This window comes from Elephas maximus, chromosome 3 (assembly GCF_024166365.1).
Source record: "Elephas maximus indicus isolate mEleMax1 chromosome 3, mEleMax1 primary haplotype, whole genome shotgun sequence".
NCBI lineage: Eukaryota > Metazoa > Chordata > Mammalia > Proboscidea > Elephantidae > Elephas > Elephas maximus.
The window spans coordinates 143,954,621-143,979,963 of NC_064821.1; the positions used below are offsets into that span (position 1 = coordinate 143,954,621).

At 33.6% G+C, this 25,343-nt stretch overlaps 1 protein-coding gene across 4 annotated transcripts in view; it reads right to left on the reverse strand.

The window, feature by feature from the left end:
- Positions 1–1,762: 1,762 nt before the first annotated feature.
- Positions 1,763–25,343, reverse strand: part of PTBP2 (polypyrimidine tract binding protein 2) — an 84,318-nt gene continuing 60,737 nt past the window's right edge. The window contains exons 8-14 of one of the 4 annotated variants that reach the window (XM_049879705.1): positions 21,330–21,525; positions 9,715–9,854; positions 8,223–8,256; positions 7,713–7,805; positions 3,894–4,110; positions 3,715–3,792; positions 1,763–3,542 (exon numbers count right to left, since the gene is read on the reverse strand). In XM_049879705.1, the coding sequence (XP_049735662.1) occupies positions 3,410–3,542; positions 3,715–3,792; positions 3,894–4,110; positions 7,713–7,805; positions 8,223–8,256; positions 9,715–9,854; positions 21,330–21,525 (891 nt within the window). In that variant the 3' untranslated portion in view covers positions 1,763–3,409. Of the gene's footprint in view, positions 3,543–3,714; positions 3,793–3,893; positions 4,111–7,712; positions 7,806–8,222; positions 8,257–9,714; positions 9,870–21,329; positions 21,526–25,343 lie in introns of all 4 variants that reach the window. The other 3 variants (XM_049879704.1, XM_049879703.1, XM_049879706.1) reach the window with 3 other exon arrangements.

Sequence of the window (25,343 nt, forward strand, 5' to 3'; positions counted from 1 at the left end):
AATAATTTGTTAACTTTTCTGGCAGAGCAAAGGGTTTCTTAGCTATTTTCAAATGCTAAATTAGGTTTTCACATTTAACTGTTATGAATCTATTCTTTAAGCAGGTGCTTTGAAACCCATTTCCAAAATGAATTGTATTTAATGTTAACAAATCAATTTTCTCCCATTCATAGAAAAAAAAAAATCAAGTTTCTAAGTATTTAAGGTCCCAACATGCGTTATATAGCATGGCCTCTATTAACAAAGTAGCTGAGTCCTTAGAACACTTCACTTCACCACTAGCTAGCTTACCGTAGAGGTAAGACTATGACATATATAGGTATAGAAATTATGACAATGATGCTGATACTACTACTTCTATCATAAGCAATTTACCATGTGCCAAGGCCAGGGTTAATACATTCTACAATGTCAACAAAATTCCCACTTCACCGACTTGGTGTTTTGGAAGGACAGCTCTATTGGAACATACTGTGAAAGACTATAATATGCCACATTCCCTGGGCTGGAAGAAATTTCATTTCTGGTTATCTCCATCAGGGAAATACATCGAACTCTTCCCAGCTCAGCAATTGGACCAACCCGATTACTTGCACACCTCGAGACTTTGTTTCTCCTTCCAAGCCAACCCCATATACAAGGAATTATCTGAAAAAGCAGAAAAAAATCTCGTTTCAGGTCTAACCACCCCCCAAAACTGAGAAAAACTGAGCTTATCCTAAAATCCTCCTCAACCAAGTAACTTCTCTTAAAGAAACTTTGTTAAATTGTTATTACTCATTAACCACTGTATTTTTTTTTTTTTAATAGACTAATTTCATGTTGCTAGAGTGGTTCTGTACTAAAATGCTATTTTAAGAAGAAAAAACATGGGCGATCACCTAGCTTTCAAACCAACCCCGTGTTGCTGGAAGTAAATGTAAACTCAATAAAATTTTTATTTACTATTTCTTGGAGGTGACTGAATTATCGTATGAAGTATAATTCATTTAAATGTGCCTCATGCTGCTTCATTTATTCTTTTATTCTAATTCATGAATTTTGCATAACTGTCAGGTATTTTATAATAAAACCTAAGGAACATGAATATACCAGTTTAGAAAAAGTAACCAAAAATATTTTGAATATAAATAGCACCCTAATAAACCAAAATCCAAACTCACTGCCACTGAACTGATTCCAACTCACAGAGGCCCTACAGGGCAGAGGAGAACTGCCCCATAGGGTTTCCAAGGAGTGGCTGGTTAAATTCGAACTGGCGACATTCAGGTTAGCAGTCTGAGCTCTTAACCACCAGGGTACCATAACAGCAACACTTTAAAAATTGCAAAAGTAACAATTTTTCCAGTTGTAAAATGTAAATTACTCTAAAACTTTTTAAATACCTGAATGAGTATTTGCCTTCCCACCCAAGGCAAAAAGTATATGATATGCTACTTTCTTTATAATAACATCGTTTTTTTTTTAACCTCACAAGGTAGTCTAAGATTAGTAGGAAATCTTTAGCAGACACAAAAGATGAAAGATGAAACTGCAGCAAGAGAGCATGGCAAATCCAAAAGATCTATTAGTCCATAAATCTACTAGAAGAAACAAACAAAAAAACCAAAAAAAAAAAAAAAAAAGAATTAACAAGCTACAACAAAAGTTATGTAATTAAAGCTGTAGATTATAACAGGGTGGGAAATGTTTAATACATGTCCTCCTAAAAAGCAGTTATCATCTTTCAAATTAAAAAACAAACCAAAAAACCAAGAACAAAACAAAACAAAACCCAGCTGGCATATTTTCACGGCATCTAGATTTATTTATGGTATAAAGCCATAGAATTGTATTATTACTCCTTTCCCACCCTGGCAGAGAATAAACATGAATTCAGAAGCACAGTGGGGTGAAAACAGAGAAGAGAAGAGAGAAAAGGCAGCAGAGAAAGACAGAAAAGGTGAATACAGAGCTACAGAAGTGTTTATTGAGCATGCTACAGAGGTAAGCAGAGTACACACAAAAGGAAATTAAACAACCATCAAACCTCCCAACTTTGTTAGAAAATTAATTTTTAATTGTGCCGCTTTCAAACTATACTGAATTTTACATTTCTAAAGATGTAAAAACTCAACTAATAGAAAATATACATGACCATTCTGTCTACATAGATAACAGAATCTATGAATCTTGAAACTAAGTACATCAATTTCAAAAAGTATTGGTCATTTAAACAGAATCAACAATTCAGATTGACAAGAACTGTTCAAATTAATTTGACCTGTAGATTCTGAGCCATGTTTTTATTAAAGTCAGATCTATTCCTAAATACAAAATATTTTGAAGATTTATTAAAACTGAATATTACAATGCAAGGTAAATTAAGACTAAAGGCACATAAACTTTGGTCCCACCTGGTTGTCAGTTTTAGAAAACTGCCACAAAATTAATCTTCCTGCAAATTTTCGCAGTACACTTTCTTTATCTTTGAAAAATACATGCACCAGTTCCTGAACTAGCTAGACCAGTCTGCACATGCTCAGAAATCCACAACCATATTCCAAATCTTAATTACAAACTAAAGATGGCAATATATATTTAAATGCACATAAGTCATGTCAACTTCAAAAACATCTACGAAAAATATTCAGCCACAAACAAGACATTACTTAGTGCTGACATTTATATGATACGTCCCACAAGAGTGTGTACAAAAAGGTTAAGATTCCACAATGCTTTCCACATAGGGCTCAAACTTACAGAAATCGCTTTGTTGTCTTAAGAAATTAATACTCTGCATCTTGTTAATTTTAACTAATGCCTACATTCATAACTGAATCTAGACCAGAACTGTGAGATACAAAAGGCCAATGTTTTTTTTTTTAAAGCAATAAAGCCTATGGTAGTAAAAACTAAAAATGCTGTTTTATTCTTTCAATATCATGTATATTATTTGATTAAATGGAAAGAAACATGACAAGCCAATAATTAAAAGTTCCAAGCAGGAGAAAAAAAAAAAAAACTTAACCTTTTTACACACCCCTGCCTAAACATATTTTAATTCCCATGTAACAATGTGCCCTAGACAACCAATTTCTCTTTTCTAGTAAATGCACAATAGCAACACTAGTTTTCCTTTTTAAGGCACGTATGTCAACTAAGTTGAAAAAAAAGTAAAATTCAACTGAAATTTTAGACAGTAAAAATGGCTTCCCTATAGAACAGATGAAATACAGCAGTTAATAACTCTGCCTTTATGTATGCCATTTTCATTTTTATAACCAAGGAATGATAACAGCGTGGAAAAAAAAAAAAAAAATGAAAACAACAACAAAAAAAATCAAACTCTGGTCCCGACTTTTCTGAACAGTCAATAGGTGATAACACCAAACAATGTGATTCACTCCCAATCTTCATCTCCCCCTTCTTAAATTGTTGACTTGGAGAAAGACACTCTCAGATGATGGTTTTCGCCAAGGTTATAATTATGAAGATCGATCAAGGCCTGGATAGCTTCTTCCACCGTTGCCATCTGAAGAAGAGCCATTTTGTGATCTCTTCTGAAACAAAATTATGAAATTAGATACTTTATAAGAAAAAATACAAAAAGCTTAAATCAGTTTTCTCCATTCTACAATCAAAAATTTCTATAAACAAAAAGAATAAAAACTACTTGAAGAAAACTTTTACTTCTATTGAGTCATTAATTTAAAGACAAGGAAGCTTGCTTACTGAAAAAACTTAAATGCTTTCACAGTGCCCCCAGTGTTAGCAAACAGTGTTCGTAGATCCTCTTCTGCTACTGAAGGACTAGGAAAATTGGAGGAAAAAATAGGTAAAGATTAATGATAAAATTTATATATTTAGTTTTAAACTTCATGTCCTTAAAAACCTTTAGCTTAAATACTTACGGGATATTAGATAGGTGAAGGGTTGCAGACGGAGGAAAAATGTTCTGAAAATTTTTGGATCCAGGTTTCTTAAAACGATGCAATGGGGAATTACCAAAATCTTTTGTTAGCCCTTGATCATCAAGTCCCTCTCGAGGTAGTTGTACAGTCTGATGTTTAGAGAGAGTAACACGAATAATTTTCCCATACATTTTTTGTCCATTAAGATGGTTCATGGCTATAAAAAGAAAGGATACCTTTTAAAAAACAGTACCTACAAAGTTCAAAACAAAACGGATTCTCATTTAAAAGTAATAGTTTAAAAATCTGAATTTTTATATGGCTTTAAAATAAATCATGAGTTTACCATAGCACTGGTGGCACGGCAAACTCAATTTTCATTTGCACTAGACATAACAGTTTGGCAAACAAAAACAGCTTCTTTCATAGAATGAAAATCTTGATTATGAGCCTCCAACAATCCTGCTGCTTCAGGCGTGTTCATTATCTCAATAAATCATACGTAATTCCCAAGAAAGAAACTTTAGCAGTCATCCTTAATGCTTTTTCTCCCTTCTGTTCTATGTCGTAACTACTAAGTCCTGTGATTTTCTTTTTCCTAATTATCTCTTAAATTCATGTTTTCTCCATTTCTTCACTTTTCACGGACATTGTTTTTGATCTAGATAACTCAGTCTCCTAATTTGTCTTCCTAGTGAATCTTTTCTCCAATCCATTCTCTTTACAGCAGTTGGACTGACCTTTCCTAATTTCAACTCTGATCATGTCATTTCCTGCTTAAAACCCTTAGGCATAGTCTAAAGTCATTCTTTAACATGGCTATACCTTTTGCAGTCTGACTCTTAAATATCTCGTCATCCTTTTAACAGATATTCATTGATGATGTGTAATACCAACCACTCACTGTGCTAGCGCTGGGAATAAAGTAGTTAAGACAACGTACTATCCCAGCCTTCGTGGAACTTATAGGATCTTAGCACTATACTCCTCGCACTTTATGCTTCAGCTACACAGAACATATTTCCTCAAACTTAGTATGAGTTTTTCTTACCTTTAGTCCGATGTACATGTTGTTCTATCACTAACAACTTTGCATCTCCTTAAACTTTCCCTATTAATCTCATCCTTTAACGTCACATTCTCAGGAAAGCCTTTCTTCATCAGCTGGAAAGGTCTGGAACCTCACTAAATACTTCTCATGTAGTACTCTAACTTTTTAAATTCATCATAATTTACAGTAGTTATATCCTTCTTCAGACTGTGAGGAACAGGAAAGCAGGAACCACTTGTCCCTACCCCAGCACACAATACAGTGCCTGACCACAGAATGATATGTGCCTACTTCTTGAGTAGCTGTTGGGTTATTTTTTAAATGAATGAACCAGTCCGAGATTAGAGTTACATGTATTTTTAACTTTCAAAGCCAATACATACACATACTTAGAAGTTGATCAAATATCCTACGCCAGAATGATATGATTGCCATTTACTTTACAGTACAATTTGATAGGTATGATTTAATAGGTTAAAGTCTGCTTTGAGTAAGAACTAAATAAATTTACTTCAGAGATGGCAGCTACATGTTAAAAACAGTTGGGGCCATTTTTAGGTAGTTCTTGAAAATACGAATTGAAGAAACCTGATAATTACTTTATCATAAGAAACAAGTTTTTTGCTTTTGTTGGAATTCATTTATTTAAAATTTTGGAAAGCAGTTTCATTCAGAAAATATCTGACTTAAGAAAATAACACTATTATCAATTAAAAAGACTTTAAAAAGTTTTTTTAAAAAACTTCAATGTTTGTAAATTTTAAAACTTTAGTTTAAAAATGATTTACTATGGCTTCTAAGACTTGTAATAATCCCACTCACATTTAAAAATTACTGACTATATCTCAACAATTTTGCTTACCATTTTTTTCTCCCATTCTATACTTCTTAAAAATAAACACACCCACCTGGTATATCATAAACGGTGAGTGTTTCCAAATACACTGCCATGAAAACCAAAAAGAATGAGAACAGGGCCCAGAAACAAGGCACATTAAATTTCTTTTAGTCTCACTTTTCTCAATAGCATGCTCTGGTTTTTTGACAATGTTGAGTATGTGTATGTGTTCTGAAGGCACTGGTGGTATGAATATGTGTTTTCATGGTCATGTACTTCAAGAAAGGAAAATAAAATCTATCCTAGCAGCAATGAGAAACAGCAAATTATATACTACTACACATAGTCCAAAAATTATAAATCTTGCTGTAAGAAATCAAAGCGCTGGTATAAAGACCTTACAAAAATTGAGGGTAAAAGGTATACAAACATAAGAACGCTATGAATTAAAAAGCACTCATTTAAAATAATTGTTACATAAAACAGAAACAGCCAGAAGATTTGCTTAAATTCTACCACAAGCAAATCTCGACCATGATGATTCTGCATCCATTTTTAACACAGTGAGGGTAAATGCCACTCACACCTCACATGGTGATTAGAAAAAAAAATGAAATATTCGAGTGTTTTGTTAACTATGAAGCATTATAAGACGCTATTACAAATAAAAACAATGGCAATGACCACTCCCACCGGAGTATAAAGTGTACATAAACAGAGGAAAAGATTCACCAAGTACCTATTATGAGAAAAATACTTTCACATTTAAACAGGTATCTTCATTTAATAAATAGAGAATCAAATGGATAGTTTTATACCTTGTCTGAGCTGCCAAAATAGATGGTAAGAAACACTGAAAGTCAAACTTCTGATTCCAAAGCTTAAAATCAGCCCAGTACACTGTTTGTATACAAGTCTCATTTAGATGTAACAGCAAAACCACACCGATCCTTATTTTAAAAACTGACAAATTAAAAAATTTACAATATGAATACAGCCAGTCAGAAGTTACCATCATCTTGAATTTCAATGAATGAAATTATAAAAACTAAGCATATACTGACATTTATAGTCAATGACATTGTAACAATGCAGTTGTATTCTAGGTAAATGATTTGACTTTGTGTGTACAATGCCAAATCAGATGCTTAATTAAAATCATCAATTCCATATGTAAGGAATAAAATGTACTAAAGTACATTTTAAGATTTCAAAAGTGATTAGCAATAGTAATGGATAAGACAGAGAAGGGGATGGGCATTTGGGAAAAGACATGGAAAGGGAAGGTGAACACACAGGGGAAAGGATGGAATAGGGGAAGGACACAGCAACGCAGAAGAAAAAAATAAGGAACTGGAGACCAAAAAAAAAAAAAATCTGTACGGAGGAAATGCAGGAACTTGGTCAGGAAAATGGTTGGTTTACAAAAAAAACTAAGTAACAGTTATGATACATGTTTTTCATTTTCTAAGACTCTGGTATCTCTAAAAGACAGTTTCCACGCGAAGCTTCCCATTCATCAGTTTAGCCAAAAAGAAAAAATGCTTATATAAATGAATTCAGATAAATTAAAACAATACAGCATTAATCAGGATTCCAAAGACTATAAAGAACAGTTAATTTCTGTACAGGGAGAAATCAGCAATGAAAACCACTAAGAAGGATCTCTAATACAAATGCTATAATTCTTATTTGTGAAATTGTTATTGTAATTTTGGAGCGCAAACCTTTTTCCAGTGGACTACACTTGAGAAAAACGACCGGAGGCTGGCAGGAAAACACAAATATGCTCATCACTACAACCATTTATATTAAGATATGAAAACTGCAATGACATTGAAGCCCTGGCTATCAAAAAAATAAAAAATGATCTCTTACAGGCATAAGACACTTTGTTGTTAGACACAGATAACACATAGTACCACCTTACCAAGTTGTGATTGATTTCCATCAGCCATCTGTATTAGCGCACTGTCTTTCTTATTGTACAAAATCTTCACACGCTGCACATCTCCATAAACACCTTTTTTGGAGCCACAGAGAGGTAATCCAAAAATGGAATTAATTTTAAGTGCAAGTCATCTAAAGCTTATCTTTCTGACATATCAATGAAACACTCAGACATCAACATGATCACTCATTCAATCTCATCATTCTCACAAATGAATAAAGAAGATCAAGATTTTGAACAGTGAATTTTGAAAAGAATAATTTTTGATAAACCCTCAAAGCTATGTGAATGATATTAAATTAAAGACCATGCAAAATAAATCAGCATGCATTAAAACAAATTTTGTGTCTATGGAGAGTTTTAAATAGCAAAGAAAAATAGCAAAAGATTTACTATTCAACTTTAAGCCAAAGTGCTAGCTACAAATAAGAATTAAGGTGAAACAAAAATCAAATCAATAATAAAAGTATAGTGCTAACAATAACATACCGAAGAGGGTAAACAGACTTTGGGGCGTAACCATCTTTAGAAGGAGAGAAGAGCAAGCAGCGTAAGACAAGAAGAGAGAAGAGTCGAGGAAGAGCGGAGATGAACAGATCATCCATAACGAAGGGTGGTTCCCGCAGAATGGTGAGGTGGTCATGGATCATGGTTCAAGGCGGTTAATTGGGGCAAGTTGGTCCGAGGAACATTTGTTCAAGCACAGAAGCATGAACATAGGGAATGGAGACAGGGAATGAAGACAAGGACAAGGAAAATAAAGGATAAGACAGGGAGGGGGGTGGGCATTTGGGAAAAGACAAGGAAAGGGAAGGTGAACACACAGAGGGAAGGATGAAATGGGGAAGGGAAACAGCAATGCAGAAGAAAAAAATAAGGATTTGGGGAACAAAAAAAAAAAAATAAAATATAGGTCAGTACATAGGAAATGCAGGAATTTGGTCAGAAAATGGTTGGTTTATGTACTGTACAAGAAAAACTGAGTAAAATGTAGTCATCCAAGACAAATATGGGTAAAGTACATCTATATCAAAGAGTAAATTACAGCATTTCATCTCAACATAGGGGAGGAAAGCATGCATAGGGAATTTTAAACTTTGAACTTTAACTGCATAAGCATGGCTGGTTATGAAATGCAGGCAAAAGTCTTAAAATAAGAACAAAGGCACTCTGATCCAAACATTTTACATGCAGAACTGTGAATGACAACAGTATTAAATGATAAAATATGCTTAATGTTTACATTAACAGAGGCCAATTAAAAATGAAACAAATATTTAAATTAGACATCAAAAACTGATACACTGAACTTCCCACATTTCATACCAGCTTTCATAGCAATCAAAATAAAATATATCAGACATAAAATGTACAACTAAAGAAAACAACTTAGCAATAGACTTCATTTAACAAGAAAGGGAGGAGGGAAAATAAAGTTGGAGAATATTTTTAGAAGACAATGACTAATTTAAACTGCAAAGAAAAAAATTACTAAGAAAGACTGGAAGAGTGCCTCGTCAAGATCTTTGGAAGAACCTTCAAAGAAAAACGTATTAGAGTAGTTCACATAAAATAAGATTTAAAAAATGCAATGACACATAAGCATGAAATGAACAAGCAAATAATTAGAAAAGGCAAAGGGCAAAACTTTTACAGTTAAATCTGCAAATTAGATCACATTTGCTTCTGAGAACAACAAAAAAAAGATAAAAAGCCAAACTACAGTACTTCACCATATTTTTCTTAGGAAAAATAGGTAGTTAGATTAAAAATAATAATAATAATATATATATAGATATAAAAAATAAAGTATTACCTAAACAAGTACGTAGATTTTATTCAGAAACAGAAACATACAGAAAATACTCTGACTAATGAATGTACATAAAAAGAAAGGCAAGTGCAAAATGATATAAACATGAAAAACTTTCACGAATGAAATGAAGTTAAAGGATAAACATTAGAAAATTAATGCACTAACCTCTTCGTTTAAATTGCTAACCAACAGGACTGTATTGCCACCAGCTGAGACTCCAGGCATACCCACTCGGCCAGCGGCAGCTGCAGCAGCTGCTGCAGCAGCATTTGGAATAGCCAAAGGACTCAGAGCTCCTGGAACAGCTGCAACAGGAAGCCCTAATTTTAAAATAAAGCATATTTTACGAAACACACACAAGTCGTTTACAAAAACCAATTTAACCATGATGGCTGGCTGCAACGGCTTACGGCTGGCTGACCATTCCAAATGGTTCCTGAAAGTTAATTTTTATAACATTTAGAAAAATGTATCCCAATATGCAGTAATTAGAGAAAAATAACTGGCTTCAGAGAAGCCATTAATTATTAGAACTAAAGTACCTACCTGTATTTTTTTAAAAAGTATGTAGTAATTCATTTCCTATGAAAAAGCAAACAAAGCATAAAAAAATACATTGCTTCCAAGTCAGAGACTTGAAAATTTACTTTCATAGTTTATAGTGAGAAGCCAAATATAAAAAATTATCTCTAACGTAACATATATTTTTTCTAAAATTGCTACCTTCTTCATAAACTCCCACTTGGAATAATATAGTTACAGCTTATGAAAAACGTACAGTCTAAGGCTCTTGAGCTCCTAGAGGCAAAACACCACAAACATCATTATTTCAATGACCTAAGGAAAATCTTATCGAAATTTATTTGCCTATTAAATTCCACACTCAAGTAGTTACAATGAACACAAGTTTCTCAAAAACACGTTCCCAGTAGAATGTGAAGACCTCACTACAGGAAGCAGACCTTCTCCTTCCGATTTTCCTACCCTTTGCCAACCAGTTTTAACACTTATTTCTATTGTTCCACTTTCTAGTCTTACTTTTGTCCTATAATCTTTAAATAATTGTATCTTCAGTCATTTTTTCTATACAGAATACCCTTCTGTTTGAGTGCTTCTCAATTATCAATGAACTCAAAATCTTTTCATCTCTTAAATTCTTACATATCAGCTTATTTCTCAATATTAATTCACTAAAAAAAATGAACCATATTGTTCCTTTTTACCTTTCTATGAGAAAGGAAAAAATCTCCAACCTAAATGAAGTTGACTTCAGAACATACCTGGATAAAATTGGCCCTTAACACTGTGGTCCCATAAGTTGAAGTTTTATTTCTTCTCTTTTCAGTCTTCTTGTGTTTGTCAAGAGGAATTGTTATCTTTGGTTTCAAATATTCTTTTAGTTATCTTTTCGATTTTTTTACTTTATGGAAACTACTATAACCTGTCATTGGCAGTCTGAAGCATTCTTTAGTATCATAATTCTTACCCTCTTTAGTTTTTTACTTAAAAATATTTTCCCTCCAATCTCCTCTTAGTTCTGTTTGGATCATTTCTGAGGATTCCATCAGTGAAATGATACGTTTCTTTTGCTCTGGATGAGTTTATTTTACATTTTTTACTCACATCATTTTTTAAGATTCCCCTCTTTTTTCTTACTTTTCCATTTTTCTGTTTGGAAATTTTCTAACATATACAAAAGCAGAGATGAGAATAATGAACCCCCAATGAGCCAGCACCCAGGTTCAACAATTATTAACTCATAACCAAACTTGTTTGATCTACTCACCCACTTTCTTTTTAAAGTAAATCCCAGAGATAAGGATCTAGTGTATAAAGATGCATTCCTAATTCCTAAGAATTCACTCATAATAACTTTGTTCTTGCATAGCTTCTATTATTTTTTAACACTGTTCCTCAGAATTTTCAGATAACTTTAGCTGAATACACATAGCATTCCACTGAAGTTTACCCAGCAGAGATTTATTTAATAGCAGCAGAAACTCCTGATTTATTTATACTGTCAAATCATCCCTCTGTTTTCTTGCCTTTAATTGGTATTTATTTAACTGGCAAAATACCATCTTTTATTAGAAAAAGTAACAAAACTCTATTAAGTTCCTTGGTCTTTAATGGTATCCACTTGACAGCAAAAAAAAAAAAAGTAATGTGGCATGCAGAAGAAAACAAATTCAGTCCCCAGAGGTGCCTCAGAAGAAAGGTCTGGCAATCTATTTCTGAAAAATCATCCATTAAAAACTCTATGGATCGGTTCTACTCTGACACACATGGGGTCACCACGAGTCCTAATCAACTTGAAGGCAACTAGTTTACTTGGTCATCAAGCCTCAAATTTCCTTCTGACAACAGGTGTCTTTTTTTTGAAATCTACTAAAGAATTCTGACCAGCTCTCATGCACGATAAAAAACTATCAGTTTAACTTCTGGTTTCATTTCATGAGGTGATTATCAGAGCCCATTAATACAGAAAAACTACTGATAACTAGTTATAATTATTCACCAAAATTAAAATATTCTTAAAAAACTGCCTAGTCCCTAAAATTTTCTCTGTTCTTACCACCATTTCATATTTATTGTAATATTCTGTATATCCTACAACTAATCTACTATAAGTATCTTGAACTTTGTATATCACAGTGATGCAGTTCTCAAAACTTTTTGGTCAGGGTGCCCCTTTACACTTATAAAAATTACCGAGGACTCCAAAGTGATTTTGTTTTATCTATATATATTTGTATCTGCATCTTTTGTTATCTGTGGGTTATGGTTGATATTTATTGTATCAGAAATTAAAACTGAGAACTTTTTAAGGCACAAGAACACATGATCACATATCCATTAGCTTTCAGAATGATGTAGAAAACTCTATTGTACACTAGTGAGACAATGAGAGTGAAAAAGCAAATAACATTTCAGTACCACCATGAAAACAGTTTTCCCGTTGTAGACTCCCTGAGAAGGTCTCATGGATTCCTAAGGATCTTTGGAAACATTCTGCAAATCGCTGCCATATACACTTGGTATGATGCCTTGTGTATACATATGAGCTCAAAAAATACTATGGGATAAAAAAAGATGCATTTATTCATGTCAAAGAAAATGCTATCATATTTAACAGACACGTTTAATAAAGAACGTTGAGGAATGCAGTTGGATTATACCCTATGACACTCTGAAAATGTATAGCTCTAAGTCATCTATTACGCCTTTCCCTGTTGCTGTCCCCAGAAAAACTACTAACAAGTGTAACATACTCAAAATATCTACTTAAATTCAACATACCAATCTAAACACAACAGTGTAAGGTAAACACTTCATTTTGCAGAAAGTGGTTTCTTCTAAAATATCTATCATGCAAATACACAGTTCATAAAATTAATTTAATGAAAATTACCAAAAAAATTCCAAAAACTTATGGGGGAAAAAAAACTTGCAATACTCAAGACACTGAGTTAAGATAAATTTCCTTCTTGAAGTACAAGTTTTAAAAGGGATAACTTGGTGGCACAGTATGATTTAGAACACCAAGCCTTACCACAGAAAAATGATAACTGAGAAAAACATTTTAAAAGTCTAGGCGAACACTCTTTTTAGGGTGGTAAACTTGACAATTTTTTAAAAAATGCCAGAGAACATCATTAATTTTATGAATATTGTGTTTTAGTAAAAATATGACTACAATTTTGCTAGTGAGAAAAACGTGGGCTCAAATAGACGCAATCTACCTCCTTCTAGTAAGGATGCTGAAAACCCTGGTGGCGCAGTGGTTAAGAGATTGGCTGCTAACCATAAAGGTCTGCAGTTCGAATCCACCAGGCGCTCCTTGGAAACCCTATGGGGCAGATATACTCTGTCCTACAGGGTTGCTATGAGTTGGAATCGACCCGACAGCAATGGGTTTGGTTTCTTTGGTTTAGTAAGGCTATCTGAGAGCTTACCTGGAAGTAGAGTATAAGCTCTCAGTGAGGGCCCCACCATTGTTATCGCTGTCCAAATGCTACTTCATAGTCTCCTTACTTTCCAATTTATTATTCTGGGCTATCGTGCTACTAAGTCAGGTGATCTACTCATCTGCCAAATGATCCTTCTTCATTTTAGGCAGCCAAAGCATGAGGGGCACTCACTGTTTATCCTTATGCTACTAGAGGTATTTTTCTTCATTATTTCTTCTTCTGGGCGGATAACTTAGAAAAACTACTCAAGCCACCTTTAGGCAGCTATAAATCATTGGAGCAATCTAAATTTTCAAGGAATTTTAGAGCCCTACACACCACAAAGGACAGGTTCATAGTGACCCTACGAACAGGGTTGCTGTGAGCTGGGACCAACTCAAGAGCACACAACACAAAGACAGATTCTACCATTTCCCTCATTATACTCTTCTTTGATAAATTTTGTCAATGAATAAAACTTCTTTAGATTTAATACGTTTTTGTCCAATAAAAATATAAAAACCTATAAAATATTTCATGATAGTCTTTATAACAAAATGATAAATTCTGAAGAAACCTGTAGTATATTTCTGATACAAATGCTAAATTCCAGCTGTAAAACAATAAATGTACCATCTTTCCTTTGAAAAATTATAAAACGTTACATGCATTATATATATACACATTGGTTCCAATGGATTGTTTTTAGTGATAAAATAATTCTAACTGTATAATTTACACCTTTAGCTAAAGCAGCAGCATGGTAGGAAAAAAAAAAGTTTATGCATATTGAGGAGCCCTGGTGGCACAGTGGTTAAGTGCTCGGCTGCTAACCAAAAGTTCTAGCCCACCAGCTGCTCTGCAGAAGAAGGATGTAGCAATCTGCTTCCATAAAGATTTACAGCTTTGGAAACCCTATGGAGCAGTTCTACTCTGTCCTACAGGGTCACTATGGATTGAGATCGATTCAGTGGCAGAAGGTTTGGGTTCTTGGTTTAGTTATGCATACTGAAGATGGATGACAAAAATTCCTGTTATAAGACTGTTGTAAGGAAAAGGTAATCTAAAAAGGCTTCATGAACTGCCAGATGCTGAAGAAAAGGAAGGTGTTACAGGGATCCTTTTCACGTGAAATGATTCTCATTAGCCAGGTCACCCACACATTTTGAATGATTCAGCAATTTTATAAATATACAACATTGGTTCTGACACTGTATTATTTCTAATCCTTCCTCCACTGAAACTGATGGACACAAAGCCATGTCTATGATATAGACTCAAAGTTCCAAAGTCCAGAGACAAAAATATGAATTATTTACCCTTCTTCTCCCCTCTAGGTCGTATTTCATTGACAAACCAAGGCATCCTGAATCTTGCCCATTTTTACTTGCTGGAATACTGAAGAATTCCTTCACTTATTCTAAATCATTTATAAATTTTATCTAATTTTTAAATAAATTTTATTTTAGAATGGTTTTAGATTTCTAGAAAAATTGCAAAGATACTACAGTCTCCATTTTCCCCTATTATTACTACTTAGATTAGTATATTTGTTGCAGTTAATGAACCAGTATTTACACACTAACATCTATATTTTATTTGTATTTCCTTAGTTTGTACCTAATATCTTTTTTATTTTTTCCAGAATGCCATCCAGGATCCCATATTACATTCAGTTGTTCTGTTTCCCTAGATTCCTCCTGGTTGTGAGAGTTACATGTGAAGATTTTTAGGATGGAGAATTTGTTTTACCTTATTTCTCATTCTAAAACTCCTATCCTAAGCCAACTGCTTCCCGTTCAAGACATCTGGTAGTTGTTAGTCTCATACACAGGATTAGTGGTAGGACTCAGTGGTCCCTTCTAATTCCTGAAGTATGGAAGAAGGAAGTTTTTACTTTATTTCTTGATTGGCAAAAGAAAATGTTACTTTTGACAAGAATAATTGTTATTCATTATAGTACATTTCTCCTCTTCCATCAACCTTCCCTTCAATTCCTATTTTACCTCTGAAATCCATTCTCTTTTCTAATCATTAACAATTGCATTTTTATTCAACTTGTTCCTTAGACAAACTTTTTAATTAGAAGGTTGCTTTGTCCTAATGACACTTCTCTTATAACCCTCTCAAAAAACTCATTTTTATCTCAACGAATCCTTCTTCAAAGAGAAGAAAAAGGATGCATTATTCAGCACTCTTCCCCACTACACACTGTTACTTGCAGGCTGTTCTAGCATCATCAATTTGGCTGACTTCTAATATCAACACCATCCAATCAGACCACCCTCTTCTTATTAAAATAGCCAGCAACTGCCTTTATTTCTCTCTTCACCACAAGCCTGTTAATTCTGGTCTCTCAATTTTTTTAAAAACCTCTACTTTGATGATTTTTACATCAATTCACTTTAACACGTTTTCATTTTTGCCAATTTCTAACACTTAAATTTATTTTTCTGACTTCATTCTTCAACCTCCTTGATCCTCCTACTCCCACAGAACCACTGAAACCACTTTTGGCCTTTACGGTAGACAGTTTCCTTTCTCATCTCCCTTGGATTTACTTTACAAAGCAGCCTGAGCCTTCTGGACCACCATTTTGCTCACATACTATTATCCTTTCATGCTCTGCAATGCAAGACACAGATAAGAAAGATTTTTGATTAATGATAATCATATTATGGTTACCAAACCAAAACCAAACTCATGCTGTCAAACTGATCCCAACTCACAGCAACACTACAGGATAGAGCAGAACTGCCCCACAGGGTTTCCAAGGCTGTAAATCTTTATGGAAGCAGGCTGCCACATCTTTCTCCCATGGAGCAGCTGGTGAGTTTGAACCGCCAACCTTTAAGTTTGTAGCTGAGTGCTTTAACCATTGTGCCACCAGAGCCATGTCATTATTTTAGAAATACTATGGTAATGATGGAGCCCTGGTGGCTCAGTGGCAAAGAGCTCTGCTGCTAACCAAAAGGTCAGCAGTTTAAATTCACCAGCCTGCTCCTTGGAAACCTAACGGGGCAGTTCTATTCCATCCTATAGGGTTGCTATGAGTCAGAGTCAACTCAACAGTAAGATTTGTTTTGGTTTTATGGTAACCTTTGAGATGACATGACATGATGTCAAGGATTTCCTTTAAATACAATGGAAAAAAATGAGTAGATAAAGCAAGTGTGGGAACTACTGAATTAAGATGATGGACATACAGCATTTACATGATGATTATAATCTGTGGATTACACAGTTTTTTTTTTAAATTACCATGTGAATGACCTATCCAAAAATAACAAAGAAGAAAAACTAAAGCTTTCAGGAATCATTTCAAAATAAGCTTACATGCTAAATTTCATGCATCATCAACACAGTGGAGAAAAAAATAAAATCAATTTACCAGCCAAACTGAACAGTAATCTTATCTGCAGAACAGTTATCAAAATACTTAGCTATGTAAATCTGATGTTAACCTTAAATCACATAAATAGAGAAGAAGTATTAAGATACTACTTAATGACTTTAAGAAATATTTTTATGAGGGCACCACTAGTAACTCTGCCAAAAAGCTAAAATTTAGCATCTAAAAAACTACAGATGTTTTTCTACAGTAGCAGTTCTCAACTTTCCCTACACAGTAAACCACCTTGTTGGGATCTTTTAAAAAAGACTAGTGCCCGAGACCCACATCCAATGATTCTTAAGACTGGGGTGGGACCTGGTGATTTCCATGTGCAGTAAGGTTTGAGAAACACCAATCTGTAATGCCTGTATTTTACCTTCTTGATTAAATGTTTACTTTTTTTTTTTATATTTATTCCCTATTAATTATTTAAATGTTAACAGATTTCCCACAAAAAGCTTTCTTTGCCTTTCTGTTTAGACTGTATCATGGGAATGGGTGCTACTTTATTCAACTTAATTACATACAAAGTTCTAAAATAAGTATTCATAGGTATTATCTGCCTTAATTTTCTTTTAATGTAGACAACACAATCACCAAAAATTATTTCTGGCAATTTTTCAAAGTAATCCACCCCTTAATAAATTAACTACACCTCTTAAACATGATAAAATGATCATTATAATGTTATCTCAATTTATAAAATCTCAAGGATTTTTTGATCACCTTGTTCTTTGAAGCAGAATACGTGAATGACTAATAGTCTGCCAGGTCTATGATAATGTATTTAGATGTCAGATTTCTAACTAATTACAAAGCACTGAAAGTCTCCCTTTTTTAAATAAATTACATTTTCTGGGATACTGTGATCGCTAGCATTAAAAGAGAAAAGCAGAGAAACCAAGTGTAAGTGTTAGTGTTAAGAAAGTACCATGCAAAATAAATCAATTAACATTTATAACACTGATTCTAAGTAAGTAAATTTAGTGAAGTGGCTATGAAAATCATATAAGGTAATTTCCCTCTAAATACTTAGTATAAGAAAGTGTAACCTTGCATTTGTTTTTATAAAATCTTTGAAATAAAAGGATACTCTCCCAATTACTTCATTTTAAAACAAGTACTATTTGTAGCAGACTCATCTGAAAATGAATCCAATCAATACTAGTTTAATTTTACTTTGAAGTGACCAAGCTAATTAAATTGAGGCAAAGAAATATAGGAAAGATTTAGTCATCATTCCAGGAGGAATGACCTCACTACTACAATTCTGAATGTCACTGTAAAGAGCTTTTGAAGACTTCTTTAAAAACAAATACAGTAACCGGTTACTCAGAAAGATCACAAATATCCCCTAAGTATGTGATAACTTTATCTTAATGTCTGGTAAATTGATACTTTTGGATTGAGATTTAAAAATAATTTTTAAAAAATGTCCAAAAGAAATAAATTTGAAGACTCACCTCCCATCAAATATGAACATAATATCCTTAATAAGTATTTTACAGGAATTACTATACATCTCAACAGAAAGAATGTGAACAGCTAATGCAAAGAAGAACGGCAAATGCCTAACAAGCATTTAAAAAGATCAAACTAGCTCTTAAAGTAATAAAATTAAAATAATAACTAGACACTTTCCTATCAAATAAAAATAATACAGTGTCAGGACAGCTCCTCTCATATATCATTCATGTTAGTTTATAACATGACAGTTACAGTAAAATACAACACGAAGTTGCAAACATGGTGTGATTTTAATTTTATACAAAAATACATAGATATACTGACTAAAAGAAAAAGTGAGAAGCAATATTAACAAAATTTAAGAGTGGTTATCTTTTGTGAATTATCAAAACGAAAGTGTCCGCTATTTGGTTTTCAAAACTTGTAACTTACTTACTTCCAAAAACTATTTGAGAATATTTAAAATAAAAAGCCCAGTTACAACAAGATATGAAATCATTAAAAAGGGAAAAAAGATGACGACATCCAGTAAACCCAAACCAAACCAAACCCGTTGCCGTTGAGTTGATTCTGACTCATACTGACCCCAAAGGACAGAGTATAACTGCCCCATAGGGTTTCCAAGAAGCACCTGGTGGATTCGAACTGATGACCTTTTCATTAGCAGCTGCAGCTATTTACCGCTACGCCACGAGGGTTTCCAACATCCAGTAAAGGATGTAAATTCACCATATTTTCAAAGGAGCACCACAAAACTGGCATTTTTCTTATCAGGCACAGATGTAGAAACAAAAATGCATTACATTAAAAAATTCAACACAGAGCTCAAAGATAATGCCATATAAATCAAAGATATGCTATATAACTTATTAAGAACTGAGCAAATTACTTATATGCTTTTAACGTAAAAACACAGAATCCTTGAAAAATGAATAAAAGCACAGGGGGCAAGATAGAAGTTACGTGTGCCAAGGCTTCAAAATTGTTTTTGAGAAAGACTTGCTCTTACATTTTAAAAAATTACATGAAGGCCATGAGATTGCAGAGAAAAACTGTAGAATTTCCTAGAAGTGTCCAAGTGACTCCTAGCCATGCCTACACCCAAGTTCCAAACATAAACAAACACATCTAAATATATCCAGATGGACTCCTTGAAGTCTTAGGTAGTGATGGGCGTATGTTCTTACGAAGTAGGGGCGTATGCCTGATGCCAGCTGGAGTACCTTGCTATTATTATCTTTGTTACTTTAATGAGCTGCGTGTGAATTTGTAAACCTCTCAGAAACTGCATGTAAAATCCAGATGCCATCAACTATTTCATTTGGCTACTGTAAGGATTAAATGATGTATCTGTTAGTGCAGATCTGCCAGCAGACCCAGAAGCTACTCAGTAAATGTTGAGTCTTTTCTATAAAAATAATACAATCTCTCTCAGCAAAGAATTTAACTATCTATAGTAGTAGTTATAAGGGCCATATATAATTCACTATTTTCTCACCCTTAGATGGTGTCTTTAAAAATTATACACTATAAAATAATCAATATTAATAATTTTTGAGCTGAGATGAGGGAAATAAGGCTTAAACCAAACCAATTAGAGACCCAGATTCTGTCACAAAGACTGTTATCAACCCTAAAGCATCTGTTATAATTGTGATAAATAGCTATGACCTGTGCTAGATTACTCAAAAAATTAGAATAAGGGATCAGTTTTGTTTAAGTCACTAGCATTAACTTCAAATATCAATTGTTTTTCTTGTGTGTTATGGTGTCTCTCTTCATAGATGCATCACTTATGTATGTCATACAAATGGACAGCACTATTGTTAAAAACAGCCCTGGTGGTGCAGCAGTTAAGAGCTCTACTGCTAACTAAAAGGGCTTATTGTTAAAAAAAACAAAACCAAGCCTATTGACATCAAGTTGATTCCAACTCACAGGGACCCTATAGGACAGAGCAGAATTGCCCCATAGGGTTTCCAACGAGTGGCTGTTGGATTCAAACTGCTGATCTTTTGGTTAGCAGCAGAGCTCTTAACCACTGTGCCACCAGGGCTCCACATGCCCTCAAAATTAATATATATTTCTAAGAATTAATTATAATGCATTTTCTTTTTTATTGATGGACATAAACTAAGAGCTAGTTTGTGACTCATCAGTCTCACAGTCCGTATGGATAGAAACCCTCATTTAAAATACAACCTTACAAATGTCAGAAATCAAAAAACAATTTCCCAAACTCATCAAATAAAAGGAAACTATATAGTTTCATCTTAAGGTATAACCATCACTTTACTCGTTTTACTTACAAAATAACATTTCCCCTTATTTTTTCTTCATCTCAACTCCATCAACTCTTATTTGTACATTTTTGCACTGTATTTTTGTTCGGTGGTTTAAAATCATTGTAGAACAGAGTGAAATATAAATAATTAAGACAAAATGAACAGCAAAATAATCTCTATAGAAAATTCTAATTTGTTTTTTAAGAGAGGCTATAATATGCTTCAAAAAAACCCATGTGTCTCCTCCTATTACATATATTTTGTCTTTTCACACTTCACTGTTTCTATGTAACATTAAATTAAAACAACCAGATTAGTCCTAAAGTATACGCACATGGTCACATAAACATCAAGTCTGAAGTGTAAATATTACATTAAGAAGTCTGAAGAATTTCTTCATTAGAGCTTTTCTTCTTTTGTTTGTGGAGAATGGTACAGAACAAAAAGGTGAGGGTGAAGAAAGGAATAAAGAGGATATACTTTTAATTACACTTATGAAGAATGCTACATTTTTCTCTTAACAGCATTCATCAGCTTTCTCACCTGAGAAAAACAAAACCCATAAAACTTAACACAATCTGTTAACTACCAAAATGCAGAATTCATTATACTTACTGGAGTTTAACAGGCACTTTCCCTTTTGGTAAAATGGGAGAAAAGTGGTAGAGACATTAAAAATCATACCTAAAAGAGATGTTTCCTTGGCAAATGCTGCAGCAATAGCTGGGTCCAATGCAGGTTGCCCATCTCCGGATGGAAGATCAGGTCGAGTATAATCCCTACTTTTATCATTGTTGTATTTTACATTCAAATTCACAAGTTTGGAAAAATCAATCCTTAGGGTACAGCAAGCATTATAAATATTCTGACCATCTAGGGCCTGTAAAAGGGAATTATGTATGTCAGCAATCTTAAGTAAGGCATTAAAATTAGGAAAAAGTAAAGATTTGATAATAAAACCCAACAATAAAAACCTGTACATAAAAAATGCCATCAGGAAAGTGACCAAATTGCACACATCATACTTTGCTGTGTTTGTTAGCTGCCATCGAGTTGGCTCCGACTTTTTAGTTACCACCAAATACTATCTTCTTTAATAGAAAACCCGTTGCCGTTGAGTCGTTCTATTTTTTTTAAGATTTAAGTAGCACTCTTTAATAGAAAGTGTTACTTAAATCTAAAATATAACCAGTTGAGCATCCATTATAATATTTTTAATTAAAAAATTTAAAAGCTGCAAATAGTATAATTTAGAAAATTAATGAGATGAGGGACACAAATATATAGTTGGCTCTACCACGGTAGTTGAACCACTAGAATAACAGTCTGCACAAGTTTCGATTTTATACATATATATATGTATTTTTGGTGGATGGCAGTACTCATATGAATTGGTACAGTTATAAAGTAACGTCTTTTTAATGCCACACTATATGAGGCTGGCTCAAACGAAGTAAGTATCACTGTGGTGCATAACAGCAATTTCCCTGAAACTGAACAGATATTAGAACCTCAGGTGTTCAATCTGAACCAAAATAACTAGAGGAAATTGGCAAATCTAATACTATTTCAGTGAAGTTCTGGGATAAAAGAATGCCAGGTATAGAGCTGGAAGTCTGGACTCAATGAGGTCATCTTGAACAAGTTACTTAGCCTCTCTATGAATCTCAATTTCTTAATCTGGAAACAGATGATAATGGTTGCCATGCTTCCTCACAGGGTTACTGTGAGGATCAAATAAAATCAAATATGTGAATGAAAGTACATCACGAATTATAAAGAACTAAGAAAATACTGCTGTCATGATTATTATGTTTTATTCTGCTCCTATATAGTCACCATTTCTAGACTAGCTGGATACAAGCCTGGAACAAACTAGAGAACAAGGTAATATACTGTTAATTCTTCATTAGAATAATACAACATTTACTGCAATAATACAACAGCTCAAAAATGAAGAACATGCTTAGCTCTATGAATCACTGTGAAATCAAACAACACTTCTGGTAACAGCAGACAAAGGGATCAAATCTGATGTTTTACCTAGTCCGAAATCCATTAGGCATGTAAAAGTAAATCCAGAACTGTGTTAACAGCAGACTTAACATCAGACCAAATATTTTTGGTCATATACTGGATGTTTGCAAGATAACTTTTATATTACTTCAGTATGACTATTTTAATTGTCATATGGTTGACTATGGAAAATAACTGAAACATAATTAAAACCAGGAATGTCTTGTTATGGAGAAAGTAAGCTTCTATAGCTACTAATGTACGTAAAAACTTATAATGCCTTCAAATATTCCCACTCTGGAAATATAAACTGCTTTCTCTTAATATACAAAATTAAACTTTATATATTTATCAACCTAAGAACTAACCTAAAAATAATTCCTGAATTTTTAACATAAGTTCATCCATTTCAAAAGAGTACTGGTGAAAATTCAACTAAAGGAACTACATACCTCTCAGGGTCTGAAATACACTTGGGTCAGGCAAGGCACCTACCACCACATAAGAATGGAAGCCAAGTATCAACTCTATTAGTGAGAATAACATAATTATGAATTCAATACCCTGCTGTAAAGGCAATAAAAGCACTGAAAATAGGTATTCATTTACCTTTGCAGCATTCCTATAGTGGAAATATGAGAAAAGTAATAAAATCTGTGTCTCAATGAAATATGCAAGTATCAAAAGATGAGGAGCAAAAATTTACTCTTAGGTAACTGATACTATCAAAGGAAAAATGTTATCTTGGAAAAACAGACCTGGCTTTGAGTCAGTGTTCAAGTTAATGTTAAAACACTGACCTAAAATTACTAAATTAACAATAACATAAGTGCAATTTCTTTGGGCTGAGTTCTTTCCAAGCAATACTAAGGCTGGTTGACCCTGCCAAATGTCTAGAATGAATGTGCCGATTTTTAAAAAGCCCTCTATTTTGATTTTTTCCCTTTTAATTAAAAAAAAAAAAAAAATCTTTATGTAGGTGGAATTTACACAGTACACCTGCATTGTAAAATCTAGAGATATCAGCAAATAGTAATATGCAAATTAAAAACCTGTTAGCAAGAGAAAAAGAGTAGAAGCTGAAGATGCAAGAAAATAGGAACCTAGGCATTTTCAATAGTCTGAACTAAGGTGACCATGAACAAATAAGGTAAGAAGAAAAATTAGATTAGAATATATATATGCAATCTCACTGTAAGCAGTCTCACTTCACACTCAAAATCTCAGGAAATAACAGTAGCACACAATCAGTCCTGTATTTTAGCAATCAGGAATGCAATGATACCGCTGGAGTAAAGATTTTCTGACAGTAAAAACAAAAGATAATTTACAGAAAGACCAATCAAATACATCTATTCATAGGGAAAGTTTAGGGAGCAAGTAAAAACAATCATGAAAAAAATTTTCATAGTAAATATAGGATTTAGCTAAAATAATAATATAATATAATCAAAACTCAGGGAATAGGTTGTAGACACAGAACGAACACTTAAAGCAGCACAATGATACACTGGATATGGATCAAAAATGCAGAAAGCCACAAGAAAACTTCCAATTTTATCTCAATGTTTGTTACCATTTATTTACATATCTTACTTTTTTTGAGGAGATGGTTGCAGAGGGAAAGGGGGCCACAGATTTAAAAGATGCTCAAGGAAATCTTAAGCTCCAAATCCCTAAATAACTAACTTAATTTTTAGTAGTCATGAAAAAATCATCAAAATTCAGAATGTAAAAATGGTTTTATAACATCAATAAAATACTTCAGACTAATTATTTGTCAAAGTAATAAAATAACCTCAGACTAGTAGCTCATGCAAAATCAATGGTTTCAATCATCAGTAGCTTCCAACCATATGAATATGGAAGACATAGATTCTAAACACTACAAAGGTAAAAAGAATTAAGCAGGTGTCAAGGAGAATCTTTGTCTAAGAAAATAAGAAAGGATAAATTTTATTAGTTCTCTCAAAGAATTACGTGAAGCAATGAAAAGTGGGTAAGAAAGAATCATCAATGGCCAATCAGTAGTTACCAAATCAGCTAAAAACAAGCCCCTCAACTCAAGTAAGGTTAGGTTCCAGTTCCAAAAAGAACTAGTCAATGTTCAGCCATTTCAGGAGGTAGCATATGATCAGGAACCAATGGTACTGAAGGAAGAAGTCTAAGCTGTTCTGAAGGCACTGGCGAAAAACAAGGCTCCAGGAATTGATGGAATATCAATTGAGATGTTTCAAGAAACGGATGCAGTGCTGGAGGTGCTCACTGGTCTATGCCAAGAAATATGGAAGACAGCTTCCTGGCCAACTGACTGGAAGAGATCCATAGTTATGCCTATTCCCAAGAAAGGTGATCCAACCAAATGTGGAAATTATAGAATATCATACGCAAGCAAAATTTTGCTGAAGGATCATTCAAAAACAGCTGCAGCAGTATATCAACAGGAAATTGCCAGAAATTCAGGCTGGTTTCAGAAGAGGACGTGGTACCGGGGATATCACTGATGATGTCAGATGGATCCTGGCTGAAAGTAGAGAATACCAGAAGGATGTTTACCTGTGTTTCATTGACTATGCAAAGGCATTTGACTGTGTGGATCATAACAAATTATGGATAACGTTGCGAAGAATGGGAATTCCAGAACACTGAATTGTGCTCATGAGGAACCTTTACATAGATCAA